The sequence below is a fragment of the Tinamus guttatus genome, unplaced genomic scaffold (genome assembly GCF_059628265.1).
Source record: "Tinamus guttatus ecotype Peru unplaced genomic scaffold, ASM5962826v1 Tinamus_guttatus_pri_ptg000133l, whole genome shotgun sequence".
NCBI classification, from domain to species: Eukaryota; Metazoa; Chordata; class Aves; order Tinamiformes; family Tinamidae; genus Tinamus; species Tinamus guttatus.
Genome location: NW_028288667.1, coordinates 1371329 through 1395771, shown reverse-complemented (window position 1 = coordinate 1395771; position 24443 = coordinate 1371329). Strand labels below are relative to the sequence as shown.

Genomic DNA, 24443 nt, shown 5'->3' with positions numbered 1-24443 from the left:
CTTGCCATTTTCCTTATTTCGTCACAAAACAGAGACAAAAGAAGGAAAAACCTAACAACCTCCAATTTGTCATAATTCAAGAAAAAAAAATGTCACAGTAGAAGCTCCTCTTATCAGGAAAACAACTGAAAATTCCACTGGGATCAATATAAAACTTGTTCTACATACCAATTTAAACCCCTTTACTCGTGGATCCAGGGAATTAAAACCTGAGATTTTAAATGTCTGGGTAACTTTAATGAAATTATGATTTAAAAAAAGAATCCCCATTGCAGGTTTTCAAAGAGGGACTTACGATCTCTCTCATCATAAAGCCTCATACTTATTTCAGACATTTCAAAGAACTGAAATACTGAAATTTGTAACATAATACAATATTAAGAATGGTGGGAAAAAGAATCACGAAGATGAGGTATTTCTGTTTAACCAGAATCTTCCTTTTCCATGATCACCCATCACTCCTTTTCTCTACCTATAGAATTTTGCATTATATTCTATATTGCTTAATCAATCCTTCTAAACAGAGATAGGTATGCCACTTTCCAGTAGTTGTGTCACCAAACACACTGTTGTTATAAAGATCATTACTGAGGGTCAAAACTTGGAAACATATTTACAATATGTTACCTTTTTGCATCTATGTGGAAGGATAACAAAAGTTTGCTGTTATTAATAGTGTTATGTGGAACGCCATTAGTTGAAAACCCATCTTACGTTTACTACTACTACTACAAAAAATTCACCCAAATTCAAAGTTAACTTTTTAAAAAAAAACTTTTTTTTTTTTTTTCCAAAAAAAGTAGTGCCTTACAGGCCAGAAGCTGGAAAATGATATTGATTAATCAAAAATATTTAATATAATTATTCACAGCTTTTCAGTCTCAAATAGTACAGAAGTATGGCAGTGGAAAAAAAAAAAAGAGGTTATAAGGACAAGAATAAGATTTAGAATAAATTAAATACAGTTGAAAAAATAATGCAAACATCAAACTTTTATATTGTTTAGCAGATTATTATTGGCCAATTGTAGATTATTGTAATGAACTGAAAACCTAAGAAATATCAAATTAACTGCTGAAAGATTTCTTTTTTTACCTAGTTTCCCATAATCAATAATTTAGACTAATGATGGTTTCACATAACCAATCTATTTAAAATAAGTATTTTACACCAGATTTACTGTATTTGGAAAAACTTTGCTAGCCACTAAAATTTTAAACGTTCCAGATTGCAAGGTAACAAGAGATTTTTAAACATGGGCACCCACTGCAATTACAAGGCTTCCCAAAATGGAGTAAGACAATATATATATTTGTAGTCTTCCAGAACCATACAAAGATCCTGCCTGCATAATTACAGGAATGCACTTAATAAATTACTTCTCTATTTTCTTCTATTAATATGCAAATAGATTTTATACAACATAAAGTTAATTTGTACCTACTACAGGTAACGTATGTATTTCGCTTTTCACCTGAAAGCCTGTAAGAAATGACGACCTGCAAACTTATTTACACAACTCATTTGAAAGTATTTTTTTAAAAATAATATTGTCCAGCATTTAACAAAATTGTGAGTTTAAAAAAGAAAAAAAATCAGGAACCACCTAATAGCATTCATTTTTTGATTTTGTCAAGTAAATTCATCAGCTCAGTGTTGTAAGGCAGGTTGGTTGCTTAGATGAACTCAGACTCCCTATAGCAAATATGCATGTAGTAAAGTTGTTCCTTTATAAAATCAGATGAAAGCAGGAAGAGGAAAAGTTTAGAGTTTCAAAAGAACTGAAACTTCTTATTTTTACTACAAATTCAAAATAGGCACTGAAACACGATTCCTTAGGGACTTTCCAGAAGATTGTCTCTTCGCTGGGCATCATTCCATTTTTAAACTAAGGGAAGAGAAAAAGAAAAAAAAGAATTACTGGGGCTACAATAAATGTTATTTATTTTTTCTATGTTATTTATAAATGTAAAGGATATTGCTCATGTGCCAAAGTTTAAGAACATATCACAATTACCGTTGGGTGGAATATTTTTAATTTCCTTATTAGATGTGGCCAGCATTACAAAATAAAAATCTTCTTCTGATCAGGTAAGTCTCGAAAATTCAGAGAGGGACTTGAACTAAACCCATCTCTATGATCCAAGACAGCATCAACAAACGACTTGTAAAATTTCTTTTAGGTTTGTGCAACCTCCTCTTCGAAAAGCAAGTTTTGCAAACACTCCAAGCATCCTACTCTTGGGAAATATTTTCCTTAATGTCTAATAGAATTTAGATGCTAATTTTTGGTGTGACAACCACGAACATGAGGGTTCCTTCTTGACAAACCATGTTTCCAAGGCCTATAGTGATGGAGACTATTGATCTTCAAACCTCTTCAAATGGCTCCCATTTTCCACAAAGTGCAAGACCTCGAACTGAAACCTCAGTAGCCTTGGAGCAGAGTGAGAAGATTACAGCACGTCCTGCAGACTCACCACAAGATACTCTGTGCCTCTTCTGCAACAACCTAGCTTTTCTGAACTAAGAGAGCTGTTGTAATATACTGTGCTGAAGGGAAAACCCTCCCCTCCTTTCCCATTAGTAATATTATTTGGGGGTGAGGGAGGGGGAAGTAAAGCTTATTCAAAAATCACAGTACTGGGAAGAAAAACAAGGTTTATTGCATACAGAAGTTTCCCTGGAACTTCTGCAAGGTACAGAGACTCTTTCTTGTTAGATCACATAAAAAGAAATCCCTACCTCTACCCAACAAAAACAAAACAATAAAGCAACCAAATCAGCCACAGGAAAAAACCCTAATCCCCCCAAACCAAAGTCTTGTCCCCAAAACAGTAAGACTACTTAAATCTCAAGTAAAAAAGCACAGTTTACATTTTAAACCATCAATTCAACTAAAAGGGAGAACGGCATAAAGATAAGAATGCTTTGTATGAAGTAATGACTTAATTTTGAAAATACTATTCAAAACTCTACCCATCCATTCAGAAAAGAGTGAACTGTAGGCTGTGTTGAAATGTGTGTAGGATATGCTACCATAAAAACTGCTGCTCACCTTTCCCCATACTGTGAGTTTTGTTAAACATACCTTTTGCCTATGAGCAACTTTCTCCATCTTGAGATACATTATGCATAGGAATGAGGCTTTCGCACTGCTCACTTTCCTCTGGCATTCTTAAAAGAAACAGATTTTTTTAAAAACTACACGGCAACAATAATAATTGAAACCTACAAAGCAATAATGATAATGATAATAGAAACAAATATGGCAGAAGTATTTTTGCTTTTAAAATTTTTTTCTTTGAAGAGGTCAGAAGATTAGAAAGGCAAAAAAAAAAAAAAAAAAAAAAGGGACATGGGATTATATGTTTTAATTGCCCTACCTCTGAATGCGATGTTTTCTACAGATAAAGGCAAAAATTCTTCGGATTCCCACCATCACTGGATCCCAGTTGTTATAATGACACAAGAGAGTTGCAATGAAAAAAGAAAAAAATACAGGAATTGCCCCTGCAAAAAATAGCCAGGAAAACTGCACCTGGAATTAAGAGACAATCGTTGTTCATCCAATAACAAAGTAATAGTATACTGTATATTTGGAATTCATTACTATAAAAACAACTTGCAAATTTAAGATGCAGTTTGCTACTCTTATTTGGGTGACATATTAGCACAAATATTTTTACAAAGTATTTGGAACAACTTCCATTGCCACTACTGCTACTAAAACCAACCAACAAAATCTGTTGTGTTCTACTATATTCTTTAAAGCAGAATATACTATTTCTGCTATGGTATAGATGAAGACAGCTACTCCAAATTCTAAATGTCACTGAGAGTTTTATTCTTTGACTGGATAAAAGGTCTCACCTGAAACATCTGTGCTCATGTTTATGGGCTATGAACTTGAATTTTATTTAGGGCTAACAGAACAATTAACCACAAGCAAGGCTCCCTCTAGTGGAAGAAAAATAACTGAAGTTGAAGACTTGACCTTTCATTCTCACAACTCTAGCAAACTACAGCTGCCAGAGCCTTTTTTTTTAAAAAAAAAAAAAAAAAAAAAAAAAACCCTCTGATTTCTAATAGAAGTTAATCGATACAGAAGTTACCAAAAGGGGTATTAGTGGTTAAAAAACTTGTTCGTAAGCTTCAGAATTTTGTCAATGACTACAGAAAAAGCAATAAAGATCCAGAAAGTTATTATGTTAATAAATTTTTATTACTCAGTAATTACCAATTTTATGAATATATACCATCTAATTACTGTATGCTAAACTTTAAATTATTAATTTAAATGCAGAGGCATTCTTATACAGGCCCCCTTAAATAAAAGGTAGTATAAGGAAAAGGGGCTGCTCAGAAGTAGTAACTGGAAAGCTTAGAGTTGGAAACTTCAATTTTTGTCAATCTAGTTTGGACTTAGGCAAGAGCAAGGCTCTTGCAGAGATTTAAGATCTGTTGATGTCTGAGACCAGAAGATTAAGAGACAAACTTGTGCCAACAACGTCATGTGTCCAGGGAGGCTTGCCTTTGATTAGGGTCATTCATTTGTGCTTTCAATACTAGCAATAATAAATAAAAAAGCACAAGATAAAAGGATTTGCCTCCGAATACTGCCTTTCCACAGCAGGACACTGACTCTATTGTAGAAGAGAAGCCTTGACAGTTTCCCAATGACTTCATGCTGAACAGTTCAGCTAGGAAAAAAATTTACATACCCTCGGGCATACAAAAAAAACCACACAGGCTAAAAACAGTAAACAAAAGGAGAAGCCAGGATATAATGTAACAAGCTCTGGGGTGGGGAAGCAGGAGAAACAGCAGTAATACAGAATGCACACAAAACTTAAAAAGCAACAGGAAATAGAAGAATTCATCTCCTCTACAGTTACTCCCTGAGCATGGCAGGGGGTGCGTGAGGCCGCTGAGGGACGGCTGCATAAGGACAGCCTTGCTTTGCTGAAAACAGAGCAACCTTTTCATAAAGGGAGAATAATGGGAATTAAAAGAAACGGCAAATAGCAAGTGTATTGGGCAGAAAAAACAAAAGGAACCAGGAGAAAAGTGAGAACCAAGATTTGTGGGCAAAATGGAAAAGGAACTAAGATTCAGATTTATGAAACTTGTCAGCAGATAAAGTGAGCCTGCAAAGGAAGAGGAGATTTAAGACAAGCAATGTGCAAAGAGCAGTAATTCTAAGTGCATTTGTACTTTTATAAGTGTCAAATACTTATCAAATTGGACAAATGAATCATAGTGATAAACTGTAAAGGGAGTTAAAAAAACATGGACTGACAGTCACTCAAAGCTTTAAAGTTGTCTTTAAAGATGTTATTTTGAGCTCTCTTATTGTTTGAATAAATGAATAATAAATTCAGTTGAAAGATTAGGTTTCTGTTTACTCCTATGAAACAGTCCAGAGAAGAATTTTTCCTGAGAATTAAGACAGCATATTCTGTTTTTCAGCAAAGTCTAGATAAATCACATATATACACATGCACATACATACATACATTTTTGTATATTACAGAGAGAGATCTTACACATTAGTGAACTGTGAGGTAAGACTAATGATCTTTTCCTATTTCTTTAAAAACTCTCAGTAAGCATTTATACTCTTGTTACAGTTTGCCCTATTTGTATACTGCATTTACTTTAACAGCAACTTAAATGCTGTTATCTAACCAATGCTTTCTAATAAGAGGAATCCCTGCAAGGTTTGACTGTATTTCAACGTTGGAATGAATAGCCAATTAATACTAAGGATGAAACATGTATTACATTTGTTACATGACTACTTATTCAGTGTTTTAATCTTCTTTTATTTTCTAATTTAGTTTTCAAGAAAAGGAAAAAAAAGTCATGCGCCCTCTACCCCCTTTTTCATTAAATGTCTGTGGAAAATTATCAGAGTTGAGCTATTCATTAAAATTTACATTTGGCTGTGAAAATATTTCTCTGAAGAAAGCTTTTTGGCAAGAAATATTTTCAGTTTAAGTCTTTTGTACAAGAAATCAGTCAAATTCTGTACAACAAGCACAACCTCAAAAGGAACAAAAAGAAACTCAAGTGTAACAATTGAAAAAGAATTAAGGAAAATTAAATCCCAGGTAAACCATTTGCTCCAAGGAAGATGCCACTCAGGACTCAATTTAAGCTGCATTACAGCTATAGTCAGATCTTTTACCCCCCCTTCCTATATTTTTGCATTTCTATTTGCACAGAGGTTACAAACCAAGCAAACTTGTATTTTGCTAGATGACCCAGAAGAATATCAAAGCAGTGCAAACAGGCAGTAATCAGCAGAGCAAGGCCTGCACTCTCTGTTCAAAGTTTCCAGAAGTATACCCTGTTCAGCCCAGAAAACACTCCAGAAAACACTCATCTGGCTCACATTACTCCCTATGGTCCAAAAAATCCTGCATCCTCTCCTTACCTTGTGGCTACATTGACATCTATAAAACTAATGAAATTAATTTACTTTTCCTTCAAGCTGCATCTCCAACAAATATATCTGAAGTAAGCACTTAAAAGCTACCATACTTATGAATATTAAGAGAGGGTGAATTACAGTGCATTTCAATAATTATTAACAAGTAGCAGTGGAAGCAAAATACTGTTCATTGTAGATATTAAAGTGATCGTTGTCACTGAATTATAAGAAACACCAGCTCTAGCCTGTGAATAATGCTCCAGGTTAGCATGTTACCTTCTGCATGCACATGTCGGCGATGATGGACAGAGGTATCGTAAGGCTGAGCGCAAGCGTGCCTATCAGTGATGAGGTAAGAAAGCAGCCCCTGGGGAGAGGAAAAAGAGCAATAGTCTCATTTAAAGATTAAAAGGCAGCTCAAGTAATACATCAAACTGCAGAGCACATTTCAGCAATCAAAAATTGCGAGTGAGCTTTAACTTCCATATACATCTTTCAAGACAACTGAGAATTCACTGCTCTGTGGTGACCTCGGTTAGCACAACCTGCAATTAAGTCTGGTTTGGCATAGTCAGGTTAAAAAATAAAAGAATATTATGTCCAGAAATGCCTCTGCATAAGAAAAGTATTTTTGGTAAGGCCACATCTTTAAAATTACCTTACTCTTAAACAACACGTTGTGACATGTTGGGTAACATCCTCTAACTCAAACTGTACTTACAGACAGCTAGACTGCAAAACGGCTACCTAGATATTTTGACATCTCAACATCTGAGAAACAGGTAAGGCAATTTATGGGAAATATAGGCAAAGTAAATAGCACGCACCACAACCAGAGGAACTCTGATAGAACTGTTCCAATAAGGCCATTAATGACAATGCACATCCATATGAGTTTGTTGGGAAACTCAAATGCTTCAAATCCAGTATAGTGAAGCAGGAAAAATCCTGGCCATAGCAGCAAAAGATTAAACAGCCCTACAAAACCTGCATGCAAAAACAACAGTAACAGAAGTAAATCACAACGAAAACTTTTTAGCTTCTTCAACACTACCATCTCCACTAAAATCCACTATTTTGACAATATGTATACTTAAATTTTGTTATCACTTATTGGTCTTTTAGATGAAGGCAATCAAGAAACTTTACTGGAAACTGCCCAGAAATGCTTTGGTCAGATATTTACAGTTTTGGTATTTACAAGATCCTCTGGATCTAGGAGGGCTGCCTGCACTGTGATGGATAATGTTACCTTTCGTCATTGAGACTATAAGCATGAAACAACCATACAACCAGTCTAAAGCACCAAAAATGATGGAAGGAACTGGGTCTTCCCTACTTCCATGTCGTTTCTGGGCCCTTAGACACTTATTATATAGGCAAGTGCCTGCAAGCAGTTTAATAACACGCTGAATTAAAAACTTTCTTCATTAGTGTTATTAATCTTACCAAAGAACATTGGTATATCGAGCTTATCTTCTCTGTCTACTTTCCTTTTTATCATTACTATGTACACAGCATACAGCATTGCTCCTATAAGGGACCAAAGGGAACCTGTAAAGATGAGAAATACAGACTTTAGATGTGTCAAATGTTACAAATATCACATTATTTTAAACATAATAAATCTCTATATGACAGTTTCAGAATTGTTTATTACTGAATCCATTACTACAGGAAAAGTGTTTAAAAAGGCAGAGAGCTTGAACACCTAGAAACTCTCTTAAGTAAGCTATATCCAGAAAAATCCATCATCGTAAATGTCTAGTTTCAGGATCTATGAGGCCAGAATGCAAGAAAGAAATATATATCTTTCTATATGACCTTCCGAGTATTCTCAAGTGTTTACAATGGCATCCATCACTACGTATTTCAGGGTAAGAAACAAACAAACAAAATACCTATTGTATCTCTTCCAGAAGATCTCTCAGATCCAGAAAGGTTAACAAGTACTACACCACCAATGCTAGCAAGAAAAGAAGAAATGCAAAATTCTACTTAAGCCAATATCCTTTTTTTTTTTTTTTTTTCCTTTTTTTTCCCATAAAAGTGACTTTAAAAGAACAGGGGAAAACCTCACAAAAGTGCTAAAACTTTACATATTTTTCATTAACTCAAACACACTCCTGGTAAAGCCAAAAGAAATTTTCTATTTTTAAGGTCTGATTCAAAGCTTAAAGCAAACTCTTTACTGACTTCCCTGAACAATGCCCCAGGCATTTAATGAAACAGGCTGACAAGATTTTAAGTGTCAACCTCTTTCTTCCCATCTGTGTAAAAACCCCAGCATTATTAGAAAACAAGTCCAAGAGTTTCCTACAGAAATTTCATTATTTTAATTTACAATAGGAGCATGGGCAATTGTTCCCTACATGAAGTGTTTAAAAAGACTTCGTGCATTTGCTCAACTTGTTCGTGAATCAAGTATTTAAAAACAAAACAAAAAAACATGCACCCATAAAAAGAAATAAACACCACACTGAGGAATACCATATATTGTCACATTTAGCGCAGGTATATTCGCTCCCTCATTACATCAATAAGACCTTAATCAAATGTTCCATTCCACATCCTTACCTTAAAATAACAGCTAACAATTTGGAGAGGGTAAACCTATCCCCACTGTTACTGGGAAAGACTGCAGCAAGGATTAAAGTAAAAAGTCCTGCAATAGAAAATAAGTTTATATAACCAAGTTTTGTTCAGTAAACTGCACCGACATTTGCTCTTTACACAAACACAAGCTCTAAACACAGGCTTACATTTACAAATAAATAGCAAGAAAATTTTTACTCTAATATATTCATGAGGAGTGGGGAAGGGGAAGGTGGAGATAACACCATCTTTAAGCCTAATACACTCCATGTACAGCTATTTACTTTACAGACGTAGCCACAAAAGTATAGCAAAAAAACAAAACCGAGTAGCAAAGAGGATGGCATCATGACGCAGGCCCAATAACAGTGACATTTTTAAATAAACATATTCAATGGTTTTAAGCATTGCCTTCCCCCATACCACAGGTAAGACACACAAGTCCAATGTAAACCAAAAGCTTTCATGCTATAAACAAATTTACAAAGCACATCTCACAGTGTAAACAAAACTTACCAGAGGTTGAAGACAAGATATTAACTATGGCAACCTGTGTATCTGAGAGAGCCTCTTGGTAAGAAAAATTTGCCAAGAACCACTGGAGAAAAAGAAAAATATTTCAGTAACCATATGGATAGCAATATAATTGATGTTTGTCGGTGCTTTAAAAAGCTATTTAGAGAAGACACAGTTTCTTCAAAAATATAAACAGAACACGGCAATGAAATAACACACTTTAGAACTGAAACATAATTAAATAATTTCATTTGAATTATTTAATTTTGAATTATAATAGCTATTCAGTAGTAACTAAAGGTACAACTTGTTTTGGAAGTGCTTTGAGATGATTATTACACTGCAGTTGTAAAGAAATTTCTAGAGAAACATGGGATATTAATCAACCTAATGAGTTTCTTGGTTTTCCGTTTTAATAAAAGGACTACTGAAAACCAGCACTGCTTTCCACTCTAAAAACATTATATACCTGGAAGTTATTTTGGAAAGACTCATGCCTGTAATTTCCTTCACAAATATAAAAACAGCTACTATTTAAACATTATGAAGATCTCATTATGAAGATCTTTGATACAGTCCCAGGAAAGCTATCTCTCTCTTTAGTCTTAAACAGGATTATGTTGCCCAAGAAATCCACATACACACCAGTAAGGGAAGGTTACTAAGAGCATTTGTTTTGAATCTAAAATAATGATTCTTGAAACAACCAACCAAAAAATTCCCAAGTCGTGCAGCCCTTGGTGGAGCGGAAGGACAGATAACTTATTGTCATTTAAGGGCATGGTGACACAGAGTGAGGCGTGAGGTGTCACTCTGTCTATGACAGCCACAGAGGAATTCATAGCGATATTTAAGCAGAGCAAAATAATTCACATAACCTCAGATCTTGCTACATACCTGCTGCAAACATATCTATATTGGACAGCATGACATAGCTTACAACTGACTTCACAGTTAGCTTGCATTCACAGGATCTTTTTGTTTTACGTTTTATTCCTGGGTTTACTTTATACAATGTTTACAAAATGAGGCATAAAGAATACAAGGCACCTCGATATTGCACAGATGAGAATTTTCACTATTAATATAAATTTAAATTACTTAGTTTCTTGAAGGAAAAGAGCACATACCACAAAACAAAAGAAAAAGCTGATTTTTGCTACTTGAGTTGCAGTTAGTTTCCCTACAGTTTTTAATATGGATTCCTGCTCCTTAACGGTCGGATATGACATGCGGGACAGCTTGGCTTCCAGTGCATGGCTTGCTGGGAGTTGGCGAATCTCCATGATGTTACTGAATCTTACACGAGGCTTTTTAGGAGCTTAAGAAAAAAGAAACAAATGAAAAAACAACAGTTGCATATGATCATTACACTTTTTAAGCCAAAATAAGACAAAAAAAATATTACTATAATACTGCATTGATTACATTACTTCACAAACCATAACAAGCTTTTACACAAATTAGACTTTTTTAAATTTATGATGGCAGTATTTTGCTATCTTATAAGCTGCTAACAGGACAAAGCACAATTACTGTTTTAAATCAGTACTGTTGTCCATACATAAAAGCCTCACTGAAAAGTACCATCCCTTCCACCTCCCTGGAGGAAAAATAAAATAAAATAATTGCTGCAAGGTAACAACCAACTTCTGAGCCAGAATTATTCTGTATGGATAACATTTGTATATAAGATATGCACCCAGAAATTGCACACAGCTGTAGCTAACTGCAACCTCCATCAATAACTACTTTGCACACCAGGATTGAACTGCTGCAGATTTTATTTATAAGAGTACTGCAGTGTTATTAGTATCCCAAGTGAAGAAAGAGCTGCATGCCACTTGCAAATATTAGCCTAATTTAATATGAAACAATACTTCATTTTCTAAAGAGGAAAGAGGAAAGGTTCTGGCTCGAATAACCCTTAGGTGTTTGGTGCATGTTAGCACAGGGGAATAGCAGAGACTATCAAAATGGTTCTGATAGGTGACAGCTCACCTAGAAATTAAAATAAAAAGAGACTTTTCATAAGCAGATACTTTTTTTTCTTTCTTTCTTTTTAAACACAGACTATAATATAATAGATCTTTTGGATAGCCAACATGTCATTAGTCACCTGGGACAGTTAGGCCCGTTTCAGCTACTATCACAAGATAGGGAAGCTTAAATAAAATGGAATGCACATAGACTGTTAAAATTCTTACTTTGACTGCTTTGCTCCTGCTCTAAAAGGGACAATAGTTTGCTTTTCCAGAGGCTGACTCACTGCTGCTGGTCATACAAGCCCAGAAGGAAAGAATCACAAGTACTGAACCCAGTTGGTCCCTTGAGATAAACATAGGCTGGATCTGTAGTGACCAAGAAAGGTAAACTGAACAAGAAGCCTATGTTTTCTCTACCTGAAAGTAAATATACACAACTGCAATGCTTGTAATGAAGGATTTAAAGGAGTAGGGTGGAGAGAGACACAAGACGCCCTGCAACATGATAGAGGCTACACCAACCGACAGGAAAACAACCCTTTCACCAAAGAACTGGCATTTCAGCATTCCAAAAATCTTTACTCACTTTTCTCTGCATCACTATTATTACTGCCATTTTTTTCAGTTGGCAAATCATGAAACTTTACAGGAACATATAAAGGTTCACTCTGAAATGAATCAGTATAAGTAAAATACAGTTAAGCAGGATATTTAAATTATAAGCTGTAGAATTAATTTAGCATGTTAGAAAACTAAATACAAGAGAAAAGCTTGGTGAAACATTAACAGAACTAAGTTTTAATTGGCACATTTGATAGGCTTGTTGTACAATAACTACATTTTATGGTAAAAGGCAGCACTCAATTATATATAATTGGGTGCTTGTGTGTTCATAAGGGTACGTACAATGCTCATCCCCTCAAAATTCAAAACTTGAATGAAAAAGAAAAGCTTAAATAAAAAAATCACACAAGTTTAAGTAGATCTATAGCTTTTGTTCAAATACTATATTAGAAACAAAATACAGAAACAAAAAATGTGTAGGTATATACAAATATAAAGAGAGTCACTAGACACTAGTTTTCACCTTGTGAACCTGAGAAGCTGAGGGACTACAGCTAAATGTCATACAAACTTTGGGAAAAGAACTCCAACATACAGACACTCTTACCAGATGTTTTAATTGTTTAAATACTTCCAATAAAACAAGTATTAAACTACTTATTACAACCGCAAGAGTTTTTAGATGCAATCTTATTAGAAACCAGAAAAATCCTGAGTGTAGCCTCTGATTTAGGTATCCAGATTAAGCAGCTGTCTGACCAGAGACATAACAAGTCATAATTTATGGATGATAAAAAAAACATTGCACAATTGCAATGTGGCAATCCAGCTTACTGGCAGAATGCCAGCACTGATACTCGATTCAGTAAGCTGGAATCCCTCCCTGTGCACTGGCAGGAAAAAGGCAGCTCATTTCTCATTCACACTGCAATGAGGATGGCAATGTGCAAGATGCTTGGCTAACTGAATGGTGCTGTTGTATGCCTTGGTCTGGAGAGACGTTTGGCTTTGCCACTAGCTCACCACACACTGCTTGGGCAGCCAGTGAGCTGAACATGCAAAGGCTTTCTTTGTACGCCATAAATATTTCCTTCACAAACTATGAGGGAAACATTCAAGTAAATATTTTATTGAGCTGAGCATCTTATTTCTCATAAGCTGTAATGTCATTATTCACAACATTTGTTACTAATGTTAATTATTTTCACTGTGTTGAAAGCAGCTAAGCTAATCCCATTTGCTGAAAGACATTTTTTAAACAAGAAGATAGAACAATGATGTTCTATTACTAAAGAGTATTAACATTTGCAAATTATGGAACTTACCAGAGAACTGTTCACAGCGTTGTCTGTTGCACATGCAGCAAAATACCCCTCAGCATCTGCAAACTAATTTCAAAACCTTAAATGTAACGAACTATTAAGACACAATAGAGTTATTACCAACTTCTTACAAAAAAGAAAAAAGACCTTTTTAATACCTTTTTCCATAATTCTGTACCATTCTCTTTCCCCACCCTCAATACAATGGAAAAACAATAAGGTTTAGAAATTAAGAACTTCAATTTAGGAATTTCTTGTCCCTCTTGGAAAACCCCAGTGGCCTCAATTGCCTATTCACATATCAGTGCACGCTCAGGATGTTAGAATGCCAAAAACTGAAAAGTGCAGCCTTAAAAATCACTGCACTATTGAGCACATACTACAACAGCACTCTCAATTATTCATTCAATTGAAGCAAGGTTCCTTCACGTAAAAATCTGGAACGCTGCCTTTGTTTAAACAAGGCTTAAATTAGGGTGAGCTCACACAGAATACTTGTCCCTGTTCCCTGATCTGCAGCTTGCTGTTCTACTATGCTGGTAGAAAAGCTTTTAAACAAAGCTTAAACTAACTTAAATTAATATACAATAACTTAAATAGATGATCATTCTTGAAATATTACAAAAAATACAAACATTTTTGTTCCAGGTTGACAAACACAACACACCTTAAAAGCATATACATTCATTATAAAACTGAGTATCTAAATATATTCTTTAAAAAAGAATATTCCTGTCTTATTTCAAACTGCAAACAGGAGTCCTTGCTCATATTGCTCCTTCAAAACATGTTGGCATCAAAGTTATTGGCTATTTCCTATGAGTTATTATAAGAAAAAAAAACACAGCATAAAAAGAGGAAAAAACGGGAGGGGGATTTCAGTGTGAATCCCAAAATGCCACACGTGACCATGGCAGATGCAGCGCTCTTACTCACTCTGCCCAGTTAACACAGAGGATCACGTTAGCTCCTCCGCGTGACTGCACTGCGCTGGATTCACCCCACCTCTGCTCTAGGCACGAGCTCTGCTCAGCTCGAGTCTTCCAGGTTTGCTGATGGTTTTATCTCTCTGCATTTTGTTTACATGGGCCAAGTTTAGTAAAGCTGAACAGCCTAAGTGCTCTATATAATTGCCAACTATTAAGCATTTCCTTTTGCTACTGTTTGTCATTATTATCAATAAAGAAACTGAAAATTCTGTTTATTTCCACATCCCTATTATCTATAACTAGTAATAACGTCAAACCTAACACATGGGCCATGCTACCCACAAACACTTGATATCAAAGATTGACCAAGTAAAAATTATTTTGAGGTACTAAATAGTGTATTGCATTTTGTAAAAGATTTTGTTTACAATACAGAATGCTGTGTGCTGCAACTGCAGTGTTGTAAAACATTAAGCCAAATGATTTTAAGCACGTTACAGCTGCAACTATAAACCTAAATATGGCTTTAAAACAAACAAACAAAAACAACCTTCAAAACCTCTTAGCACACAATGCATAGCTCTTCCATAGAGAAGAAAAAGGTCATGAACTGCAATGCTAGTATACTGACTTCACTGATTACAGGTGTTGCTGAAATAAAGAGAAAACACAGCACAGAGAGCAGTTAAGGCTCAGAACCTCTTCTTAAAAAGAATTATCTAATCATCTCCTGCAACTACCCAAAAAAAAAAACAACACCAGTCTAGATGAGCCAATGGCCTGGCCCAATAGTTCATTTCTTATGATTCCTGCTGTATTTCGTACTGCTTTTTCATCTTATTTTCTTCAGAATACTACTACAATCACTATCTTTGCCTTGGCAGTGATTCAGCTTTTATTACTTCACAAGTATCTGAAGTTCATCTGTCTTTTCCCTCCTACATTATTTTGTATTATGGTATACACACACAAAGATCACAACATTTATGAAGTTAAAATACTTACAAAAGCTGCATGCCTTCCACGAAACCCACGTGTACATTGTTGCCTCCATGGTTTCCAAACAATAAATCCCAAGAGATACAGAACAAACATGGATGTTTTTGCAAAAGTACTAAAAAAAGGTTTGTTGTACTTCGTAAAAACATACTGTGGAAAGAAAATAATTACAGTAGACAATTATCCACAAATTAAGTGAGAATACACAAACAGTTTTAAGTCATACAGTCCAGAATAGCCTGGTTCCTAAAAATCTGAATGCCACAATACTCGCACATATGACCAAAAGAGACAAATGGCCCTACCTATTCTGTTGGTGCCCTCTCCCAAACCATCGCTAACAAAGAGGCATAGACCCATTTTATAAGATATTCTGCCACCAGAAGAAAGTTATTTTTACTTCTATTTAAAGAGGCAACAAATCCATTTGCTCTAGAACTAAGAGAAGTGAACATACATTTACATACAAATATTTTCTAAATCAAAGACCACATATGTAACGAATATGACAGTAGTCATAACCAAAAGAAAAAGCCGGACTTAGCTCCAAGACCTAAAATTTAGCACGAAGTAGCAAATCAATTTGAAGAAAGCAAATACATAAACTAGTGTATTTATAGTATAAACTGGTCTGCAATTACATTAGCTAAGCCAGTGACTTTTTGGCCCTTTGGTCCTAGAGTGTCCTGAAATAAGTGTCCCGAAATAAAAATCATGGAAATACTACCATACTCCCTAGCTTTTAATGCTACAACTCATTTACTTCTTCCCAGGAAAAGCCTGTGCATTATTATGCACTAGTCACTGAGTTGTACTTGGTCATGACTTCTGTAACCTGACTGACACTATCTCCCTCTCCCTCCACCAAATACTGAAAAGAACACCGAATATTATGCTAAAATATTGATTTTTTTGAAATACTGTAACTGCCCTGGGATCCTCTCTTATACAGGCTTTTATTTTAAGATGCATGCAAAAATACTTACAGAAGTGAGTTCTGAAGAGGCAACCCATATCACATCAACGAGAAGAAGAATGACAATTCCTAGAGCCATTCGCCTACGTTGAGTGGATGAATTGCTCTGGGAGCTCATTCGATTCATGATAAAAACCCACACCATTTGTAATCTATTCAATACTAAAAAAAAGGAACAAAAATAAAAGATTAAAACAAGAGAAATTGTGTGTGCATGTGTGTGAAATCAAATGTTTCACATATACGAAATGGACTCAACAACATGCCAAGAAACATACGCTCATGTTGGTTAAAAACAGACCGTTAACTGACTGGCATGAGATTTGCAGACATTAGGGACAACTAAAAAGTAAATTCAGACTTTTCATTATATTAACTTTGCAGAAAGATTGCCACCAAAGCAAGCAAAACCAGGTAAGACATGCAATGCCTTTTTGACAATTCTATACTTTAAGTTTGGTAAATTTTGAGATTACTGCATTTTAGTAGATTCAGATACTGAAACTGCAGCAGGTATTAGTTTGATGAGCTGGGTTGAACACAATTCCACTAAAGATAGTCAGAAACTTGCATGCTTAAACCTCAGCATTAGCCAAATATTTCTGAAAACACAGCAACACATTTGGGTACTGTTAGAGAATACCCCCCATCGTCTCAAAGAAAAAGAATATCCGATTCTAAACTCACAAGATCAAATTGCACGTGCCAGTGAATCTCACTAAGATTCATATTTTCCTCAGTTTTGTTTTTCCACTACCATTTTTACATGGATATAATTTAGGAATCAATTCAGTTAATTAGTTAAGAAAAATAGCAAGGATTATTATGTAAACATCATAGAAAACTCAAGAAACCCAAGCACTTGTTATCTCCGAGAGATCTCTCTAACAAACTAAAAACTAATCATCTACTATTGTGCAAAGAAGCATGACTGCCAAAAAGATAACCTGATCTAGCCAAGCAAAGTGTAATTTAAATTACACTTCATAATTTCTGCTGTACACACCAACATGCAACCATTCATTATGTTTTCATTATTTACAAACTACTTATGAAGGAGACTGTCCTGCAATGTCTTCAGCAAGGAAGTAGCTGCATGATTTTTTTAGTATATATCAGCCTGTATTTTAGACTAATGATTCAATTTAGATATGCACAAATGCTTTTAGAGATCAGTTTTCCACCTTTGACTCATTGCTCTCCTTTGCTGTATGGTCTTTGTCAAATTCAAATCTTGCCACTTTTTCCTCCTACACATTTCAAACAGCTTCCTTCCAGAGATCTACAGAGCTACTGAAGTATAATTGTATTACCAGAACTATGCTGATATATTCCATGTGTGGGCATCACTTCTGGATAATTATCCTACTCTGCTGATAAGGTAAGGAGTTTGACAAAAGAAAAGCTTATAAGTAGATAGGAGCAAAGTTATGGAAAACTCAGCAAGGAATGGCAGGGCTTTTTAATGTGGAATAAAGAAAACACTTGTTCTCAAAAAAAATAACTGAGCATTATCTTAAACCAGGGCGAGCTAACAGTTTTAGTACTTAAAAAAAAAAAATCCACACAAGTTTTCAAGTTTTATAAGTTGGTCTAAAAGTTGCTATGTATTTTGTATAAGCACACATCCTACAAGCCATTCACATGTTTGCATGAAATGCAGCCAAATTGGAATTTGTGCACAAAGGTGTTCCAAAAGAGCTAGAAGGAAGAAATCTCTTTCTTTCTCAGGCTATGGAAAATGAAAATCAGTCTAGTCTGTGGTCACTGATGTGCTGCAAGGTAACAGCAGCAGAGGTGGCTACAGACCGGGAGGAATCCCAGCAGCCTGACTGAACTGTTTGACATTTCCACATAACATGACAATTCCTCTGTTCACAGCAGCTATATGCTGTTCTCTCCAGCATATATCATACGCAGACTGTTCATGGAGTCTGTGATTATTCTATAGTTACTTAACATTGTACTGAACCGACATTAGACTTGCACAAATTCCCTGCATTAGGATCCCTCAAAGGGAGAGAAGTATGGCAGAATTTCAAGTACTTAGCAGATAAGAAACTATATACGAAATTATCCAGTGTATAAGTACATGTTACATCATTTCTTTTTCATCTATGATCAGCAGTGTTAAAAATTCCAGTTAGAGAGGCCTCAGATTAAAAAAAAAAAAAAAAAAAAAAAAAAAAAAAAAAAAAAAAAAAACCACAGTAACACCAGCTGCAATTTGTTCATCTGACTGCAGTGTCTGCTTAACATTCCAACCTAATATAGGTCCCTTCCCCTTTTTCCTATAACAAGGGCAAAAAGCTTAACACGAAAGAATGAAAGCAAGTCTACAGTGTCTTGCAGAGACAATAAGAGGCATCTTCAGGCTATCTTCTGAACATAACAAACAAAAGAGACAAACAACCAAATAACCAAACACAACAGCAAAAAAACACAACCTAAAGTAGCAATAGTAAATCCAACCCACAGTTAACCAAAATAAATAAAGGAAAAGTACACACCATATTGAAGCTTATATCCCAAGTTTTAGGATAGAACTACCACATGTAAAACTTCACGCAGAACGTAAAGATGGATAAAAATTGTGTTTTGGGAAGTTTTACACAGCCATGCTATCCCAGTTATTAACAAAATGTCACTATAATTAAAGAACCGTGAGGTTTTATTTCATTACATTTGGCTTCTGCACATTGAAAGCAACATACTCTGGTAAAAATAAATACAAATATAAGATTTTTCTTATACACACCTTCCAGAGTAATTTCAAAACAAGATAGAAAACTAACATACTTCACACATCACGTCAAAGTGAAGGCAGTCTCCTAAAGAGAAAAAAAAGAAAAAAGTGTGATAAACATATAATATGTATATATCTTTGTAAAACATCTTGAAAATCCAAAATCAAAGAGTATCTGCTATAGTTCAGGTCCTTATTGAGAAAGACATACAGATACAAACCCTTAACAATTTGGTCCACGTGAAAAACGCTAACAGGACAAGTACAAGGAAACAAGATCATTTATCTTTGCTACTTCAAAGAACACTGTCCTTTCCTCATTAATTAAACAGAAGAGGCTCACATGAGAATGAGGTTGATCATGTTACATTTAAAAAAAAAAAAAAAAAACACTAAGTTGAGCAGAGGAAGAGAAGATATGTAACCTTTCTAATAGAACAGAAAGAACCTTACTCTTCAGACTGCATTTTTAGGCAAACAATGTAAATGTTAGATTCAAGAAGAGGAGAGAACACACAGGTTCTTTGGCCTTAGGGAAAAAGGAAACACTTCTATATCATTTCTGCTGCAAGCCCAGGACCTTTGCTTAAAGAAATACTATACATGAGAAAATGAGGAAAGCCATATAAATAGTAGCCCATCTAATCTGTCACTATTTGCCAGTCCATGTACAGGCAAATATATAAGGCTCAAAAAGGAGGTACAAAAACCCTGCCACTGTCAACCAAGAATAATAAAGTCATATGTTTTAATGCTCAGAATTGCTGGAAGTTTTCTCTTTCTTATTCATGGAAATGTCTAATCCTTTCCAACGCTGCTCAGCTCTTTTAGGGATATTCTGCATCAACAGGATTCATATGCTGTATTAATGTGTTTATCCATTTGGAACATCACACATCCTAGGCTGAATGCTTATCCAGTTCAGTGCCCTTGTACATAAACAGTAGCTGCTGTCATATTTTCCTCATATTATCAGCCTAAATGGAGATTAAGATCAGTACCTCAGATAATTAAGAACAATAAAAAAGGACATTTACCCATACACAGTTTGATCAGCTTGTGCATGCCCAGTGCAACACACCCTGAAATAACTGAGTATGTTAACAAAATAAACAGCAGGCAAAAAGATACTTAAAAACTCTTCTCACTATCCATAGTAAACTGCATATTACTATATACCATTCAGCTAACTATTTTCAGCCCTACTTATTCCACATCATTCAAGTAACTAGGTGTGGAGTTTGCATCTAAATTTAGTCACTATATAAAGCCTGATCTGGCCCTCTGTCAGGATACTGACTTAATGGGGGCTGAAGTCCTCAGTGGAGCTCATCAGAAAAAAAAAAAAATCATTCAATGTCGATCATCAATAAACCCATTTCAGGACGAGTAACTGCAATTATGGAAAACAATTCCCCTAGAGAACATGGCTGCATAATTACAGGACACCCAAGTGTCTGTGTGTACATTCAAGTACACACAGATTTATGATAAGTTTAAGCTGCCAGAAGACATATATGCTGAAATAAAAACAGATTTTAAATTAAAAGCAATATTTTTATTAAAAGCAGTAGAAAGTTTATCCTATGTAAACCCTCTGTTTCCATTATTTCCATTATTTGGAAACAATGCTTCCCATGTGTTATAACTTCTGACTTATAAGTGGAAATTTAGACATTTGGATTTAAACATCAACTTTAAAAGATATTTCTCAAGACCATTATGATTTTCAATGAATAACATGGAAGTGTTTCTTGTTTTTTTACCATTTTAACTGTCTTAGAGTTGGGATTCTCATCCTGGGGAACCATTTTTCAGCCAGTTATCTGAAGACCTTCTGCTGAAAACAAAGAAACAAGAAGAAAAACCCTTAGTATTCTTTTTCATGACACCATTCTTTTTAAAAATATTCTAGAGTATCATATTCCAGAGGGTTTCAAGTCACTTCTATCTTTTTAGAGTGGCATAAATTAAAGAGATCCTCACTATGTAGAGTTGTCTAGAAGAGTGTTCACCCAGCTGATCACACTGGCTGAGTAGTTTCTCCAAAACATAACATTTTATTTTATTATAAAGAACATGCAAAAGGTGACTTCTAAGAACAGAGCATATAGAATTTCACAGCTCATACTGACTGCACAACTCTATTTCTATAACACAAAATGTTTCTTTGTAAATCATGACTTTTTTTCACGTTAAAAATTTAACCCTAAAAGAAAAGATTATAATGAATTCAGAAAATATAAAATAACCTTTGCTGTGCTAATGGTTAGGGAAGCATAATTATGAGCAAAGAAATTATCAAATCACTACAACATAGAAAAACAAAGGAATTATCAAGTCATTACAACATAGGAGAATTGCCTTTAGCTGCATTATGAGAACAAGGAAGAGGAAGGAAGGGGGAAAAAAAAAAAAAAAAAGGGCACAAGACCCAGAACAGCAGCTCAGTCACAACAAACAGTGCTGCAAGATAGTCAGAGTGGAATCCTTCCTTTATTTTCTCAAGACTACCCAGGGTAAGATTTGAAAGTCAACCTTTCACACCAAGGCTGGGTTTTCATGTACAAGAAATGGCTTTAGCTTTTCCAGTTATACCGGCTGCTCCAATAAGACAAGTTCTGGAGCACAAACCCCCTCCTTTGAACGAGCACTGTGAGCAGGTGATTCTCATTTCATACCTGATTACTGACAAAAAAAAAAAAAAAAAAAAAAAAAACCACACACCACCACACAGAGCTTGTTGTTTCAACTCAAATTGGGAAGAGTCTGAAAGGAAACTTATGGATCATTTTAGATCTTGGAGTCCTTTGCTTCATTATGTGGGGAAGAAAACAGAAGACAGTTTTCAAGACAGTATTTACTGAGTATTAGAGGTAGAGATCACAATTCCCAACTGGAGTTATGCAAAATTAAAATATGCAGAGAATGCACTTATTTTTGCAGCAAAATAAGAAAACTCATCTTTACAAAAAGAAATGCTTTAGGAATACACTAATAGCATTTACTTAGAAATACAACACTTGTAGTATCAAAGTGCCATGGAGCCAGTGGTTCCTGGTATCTAAGAAGTAACACGAACACAGCAATAGTTTCCTACTCAGCCCTTGCTCAGATAGTTTGCTTTAGAAACACAGTTTTCTTACACGGAAACAGGAGTGTTCAGTATTAACCTGCCACCGGCTGGTCACTATTTAGCAGCTAGGGCAGTTCCTAACGCAGCCCCGTGAGGCTGCAGCACCCATTTCCACAGCAGCCTGGAAACGCAGCGGTTCCAGCTGGCAGAGGGAAAGCCAGCCTCGACCTTGCCCTCCTTCCCACGTCCCTCTAATAAACATTGGAGGAACAACTCTCTCGATAAGCGCCCAGAGCCTCTCGACGTTACCGCGCGGCGCAGCGGGGAGCAGGAAGCCAAGAAACCTGCCCAGATGCCCGAGGGGACGGAAACACGGCCCGAGGAGGAAGCGGGGGCCCTTCCCGCCGGGAAAGGCGAGACCCGCCGAAGGGCAGAGCCGCGGAGAGAGCCGCGACCCTCGGGGCCGCGCGCGAGGCGACACCGCCCCCCCCGTTCCCTCAGGCCCCGGGACAGACCCCACGCTGCCGCTGCCCGTCCGCGGGCGCACGGAGGCGCCGGGCGGCGCGGCCGAGCCGAGCCGAGCCGAGCCGGGCCGAGCCGGAGGTACCTGCAGCCCCGCGGAGCCACCTGAGGCCGCGCCGGGCCCGCAGCTCCGTCCGCGGCGGCGCCGCCCCCTCTGCCCGCCCCCTCCAACATGGAGCCGGGCGCGAGCGGCTGCGCAATCTATCCCCGAGCGCGCGAGCGAGGGCCGCGCCGCCCCCGCTCTTTCGCCATCGAGCCGCTCGGGGAGCCTCTCGCCATGCCTGCGCGCTGCGCGCAGCCGGGGAGGGGCGGGCACCGTCGCGTGACGTCATCGCCGGGGGTTAACGGCCTCGCGAGGCGTTAGCGGTGAAGTGGGGCTGTTGTTGACGTCATTAACTGAAACGAAGAGTAGCCTCTTTCTGAGGGCGTTTCGTGAGGGGGAGCTGTCCCTTTCCTCCTCATCCGCTCAGCAGCAACCCACTATGGGGTTTAAAATACCTGAGGTGGAAGTGCACTGTCCCGGTAATTAACGTTTTCCTCTCGTTTTCCCACCAGGAAGGGCGAGCGGGAGGGGGTCTCCCTTAACCGGGACACCCGCCGACGGGCAGAGAGCCCGTAAGTGCCCCCACACTAAGAGGGGTGCGAGTGGGAGACTCATGTAAGGAACTGAAATGAGGAATAAGCGGTGTAAGTAGCTGCATTTGTTATGCACCCTGGTGTGCTGCTTCTTGTAAAGTTGGTAATTTTTTATTGTTGCACCAGTGGCGTTTCAGCAGCTACATTGGAGCTCAAGCATTCAAAACGTGTAGTAGATCTTTGAAGAAAAATATACTTAAGGTTTTTGTTACTTCCATTCACCACAAAAAAAAACTTTAAAAAATCTAGTTATTTTTTGAGCACTGTGTAAGTAGTAAAGGGATGCTCAGTAAGGCTGGCTTGGATTGGAATGTCAATTGGGAGGTCAGCATTGGGGCGGTGAGGAGTCCTGGAAGAGCTGATGAGGCACAGCATGACCCTCAGGATGCTGCTCAAAGCCTGGTGCGGGAAGGCTGGCAAGGAGACAGGTGGCCTTTTGCTTTGCAAACATCTAATTTTGGCAAAAATCAGTTGTGTGTTAGTATTTAGGTAGGGAAAGATCAGCAGAGCTTTGCCCTGTCCTCGCTGCGGTAGTATTAAATGACATGGGCCAGTTATATATGGTAGTTTGATATCAGAGACAATGCAGTTGCTTTTCTTAATTTCTGCTGGGATAATTTCCTCATAAAGGGTGGGGAGAACTTTCATCTGTCGGTGTTAGTTTTTTTTAAAGAGAGTTTATAACACATGCGAGAAAAGCCCTCATCAGGCCAGAACTGAGGGGGATGGCTGCATTCAGTGTGGCCAGAACACTTATTTTGGAGAAAAAAAAAAAAAAGGTAGTAAAACTGACCTTTTGTTTATTTTGCCAGATATGATGGGGTAGTTCTTTGTTACACCATGCAGAATAGTGGTAGTTATGGTCCTCTGCAGAATCATAGTCTTCTACATTTAAATTGACATCTTTTTAACAAGGGAAGGCATGGGATAGCTTTGACAGAGGAGAATTTCTTTTCACTGGAAGTCATTATTGACCCTGTATATACAGTCTCCTCTATATACAGTCTACTTCAAAGCAGTTTGAGGTGGAGGGAGATAAGCAGATCAAAAAAAGAGAGGAGAAAAAAGAAAACTAACAGGAACAGCATGTAAACTAAGGAACTAGAGAACAGAGAAGTAGGATGGAGTTCAGAGCTAG

General features: G+C 36.8%; 1 protein-coding gene across 1 annotated transcript; it reads right to left on the bottom strand.

Annotated features, from left to right (window-relative positions):
- Positions 1–1428: 1428 nt before the first annotated feature.
- SLC35F5 (solute carrier family 35 member F5) lies at positions 1429–22809 on the bottom strand. The gene is made up of 17 exons (XM_088521798.1): positions 22775–22809; positions 20838–20911; positions 19084–19156; positions 16336–16487; positions 15356–15499; positions 13425–13487; positions 12122–12203; positions 10681–10871; positions 9551–9632; positions 9017–9104; positions 8341–8405; positions 7889–7993; positions 7267–7426; positions 6716–6806; positions 3387–3541; positions 3092–3177; positions 1429–1888 (listed from the first exon to the last, which is right to left on the bottom strand). Exons 4-16 carry the CDS (start codon positions 16468–16470, stop codon positions 3099–3101), a joined length of 1440 nt encoding a protein of 479 aa, XP_088377924.1. The 5' UTR covers positions 16471–16487; positions 19084–19156; positions 20838–20911; positions 22775–22809; the 3' UTR covers positions 1429–1888; positions 3092–3098.
- Positions 22810–24443: the final 1634 nt, after the last annotated feature.

Coding starts and splice junctions, on each gene's coding strand:
- SLC35F5 (XM_088521798.1), bottom strand. CDS start 16,470: ATGGTGTGGGTTTTTATCATGAATCGAATGAGCTCCCAGAGCAATTCA. Junction 15,500..16,335: donor CCTCTTCAGAACTCACTTCT/GTAAGTATTTTT, acceptor TTCTTTCCACAG/TATGTTTTTACGAAGTACAA. Junction 3,542..6,715: donor CCGACATGTGCATGCAGAAG/GTAACATGCTAA, acceptor TCTTAATTCCAG/GTGCAGTTTTCCTGGCTATT.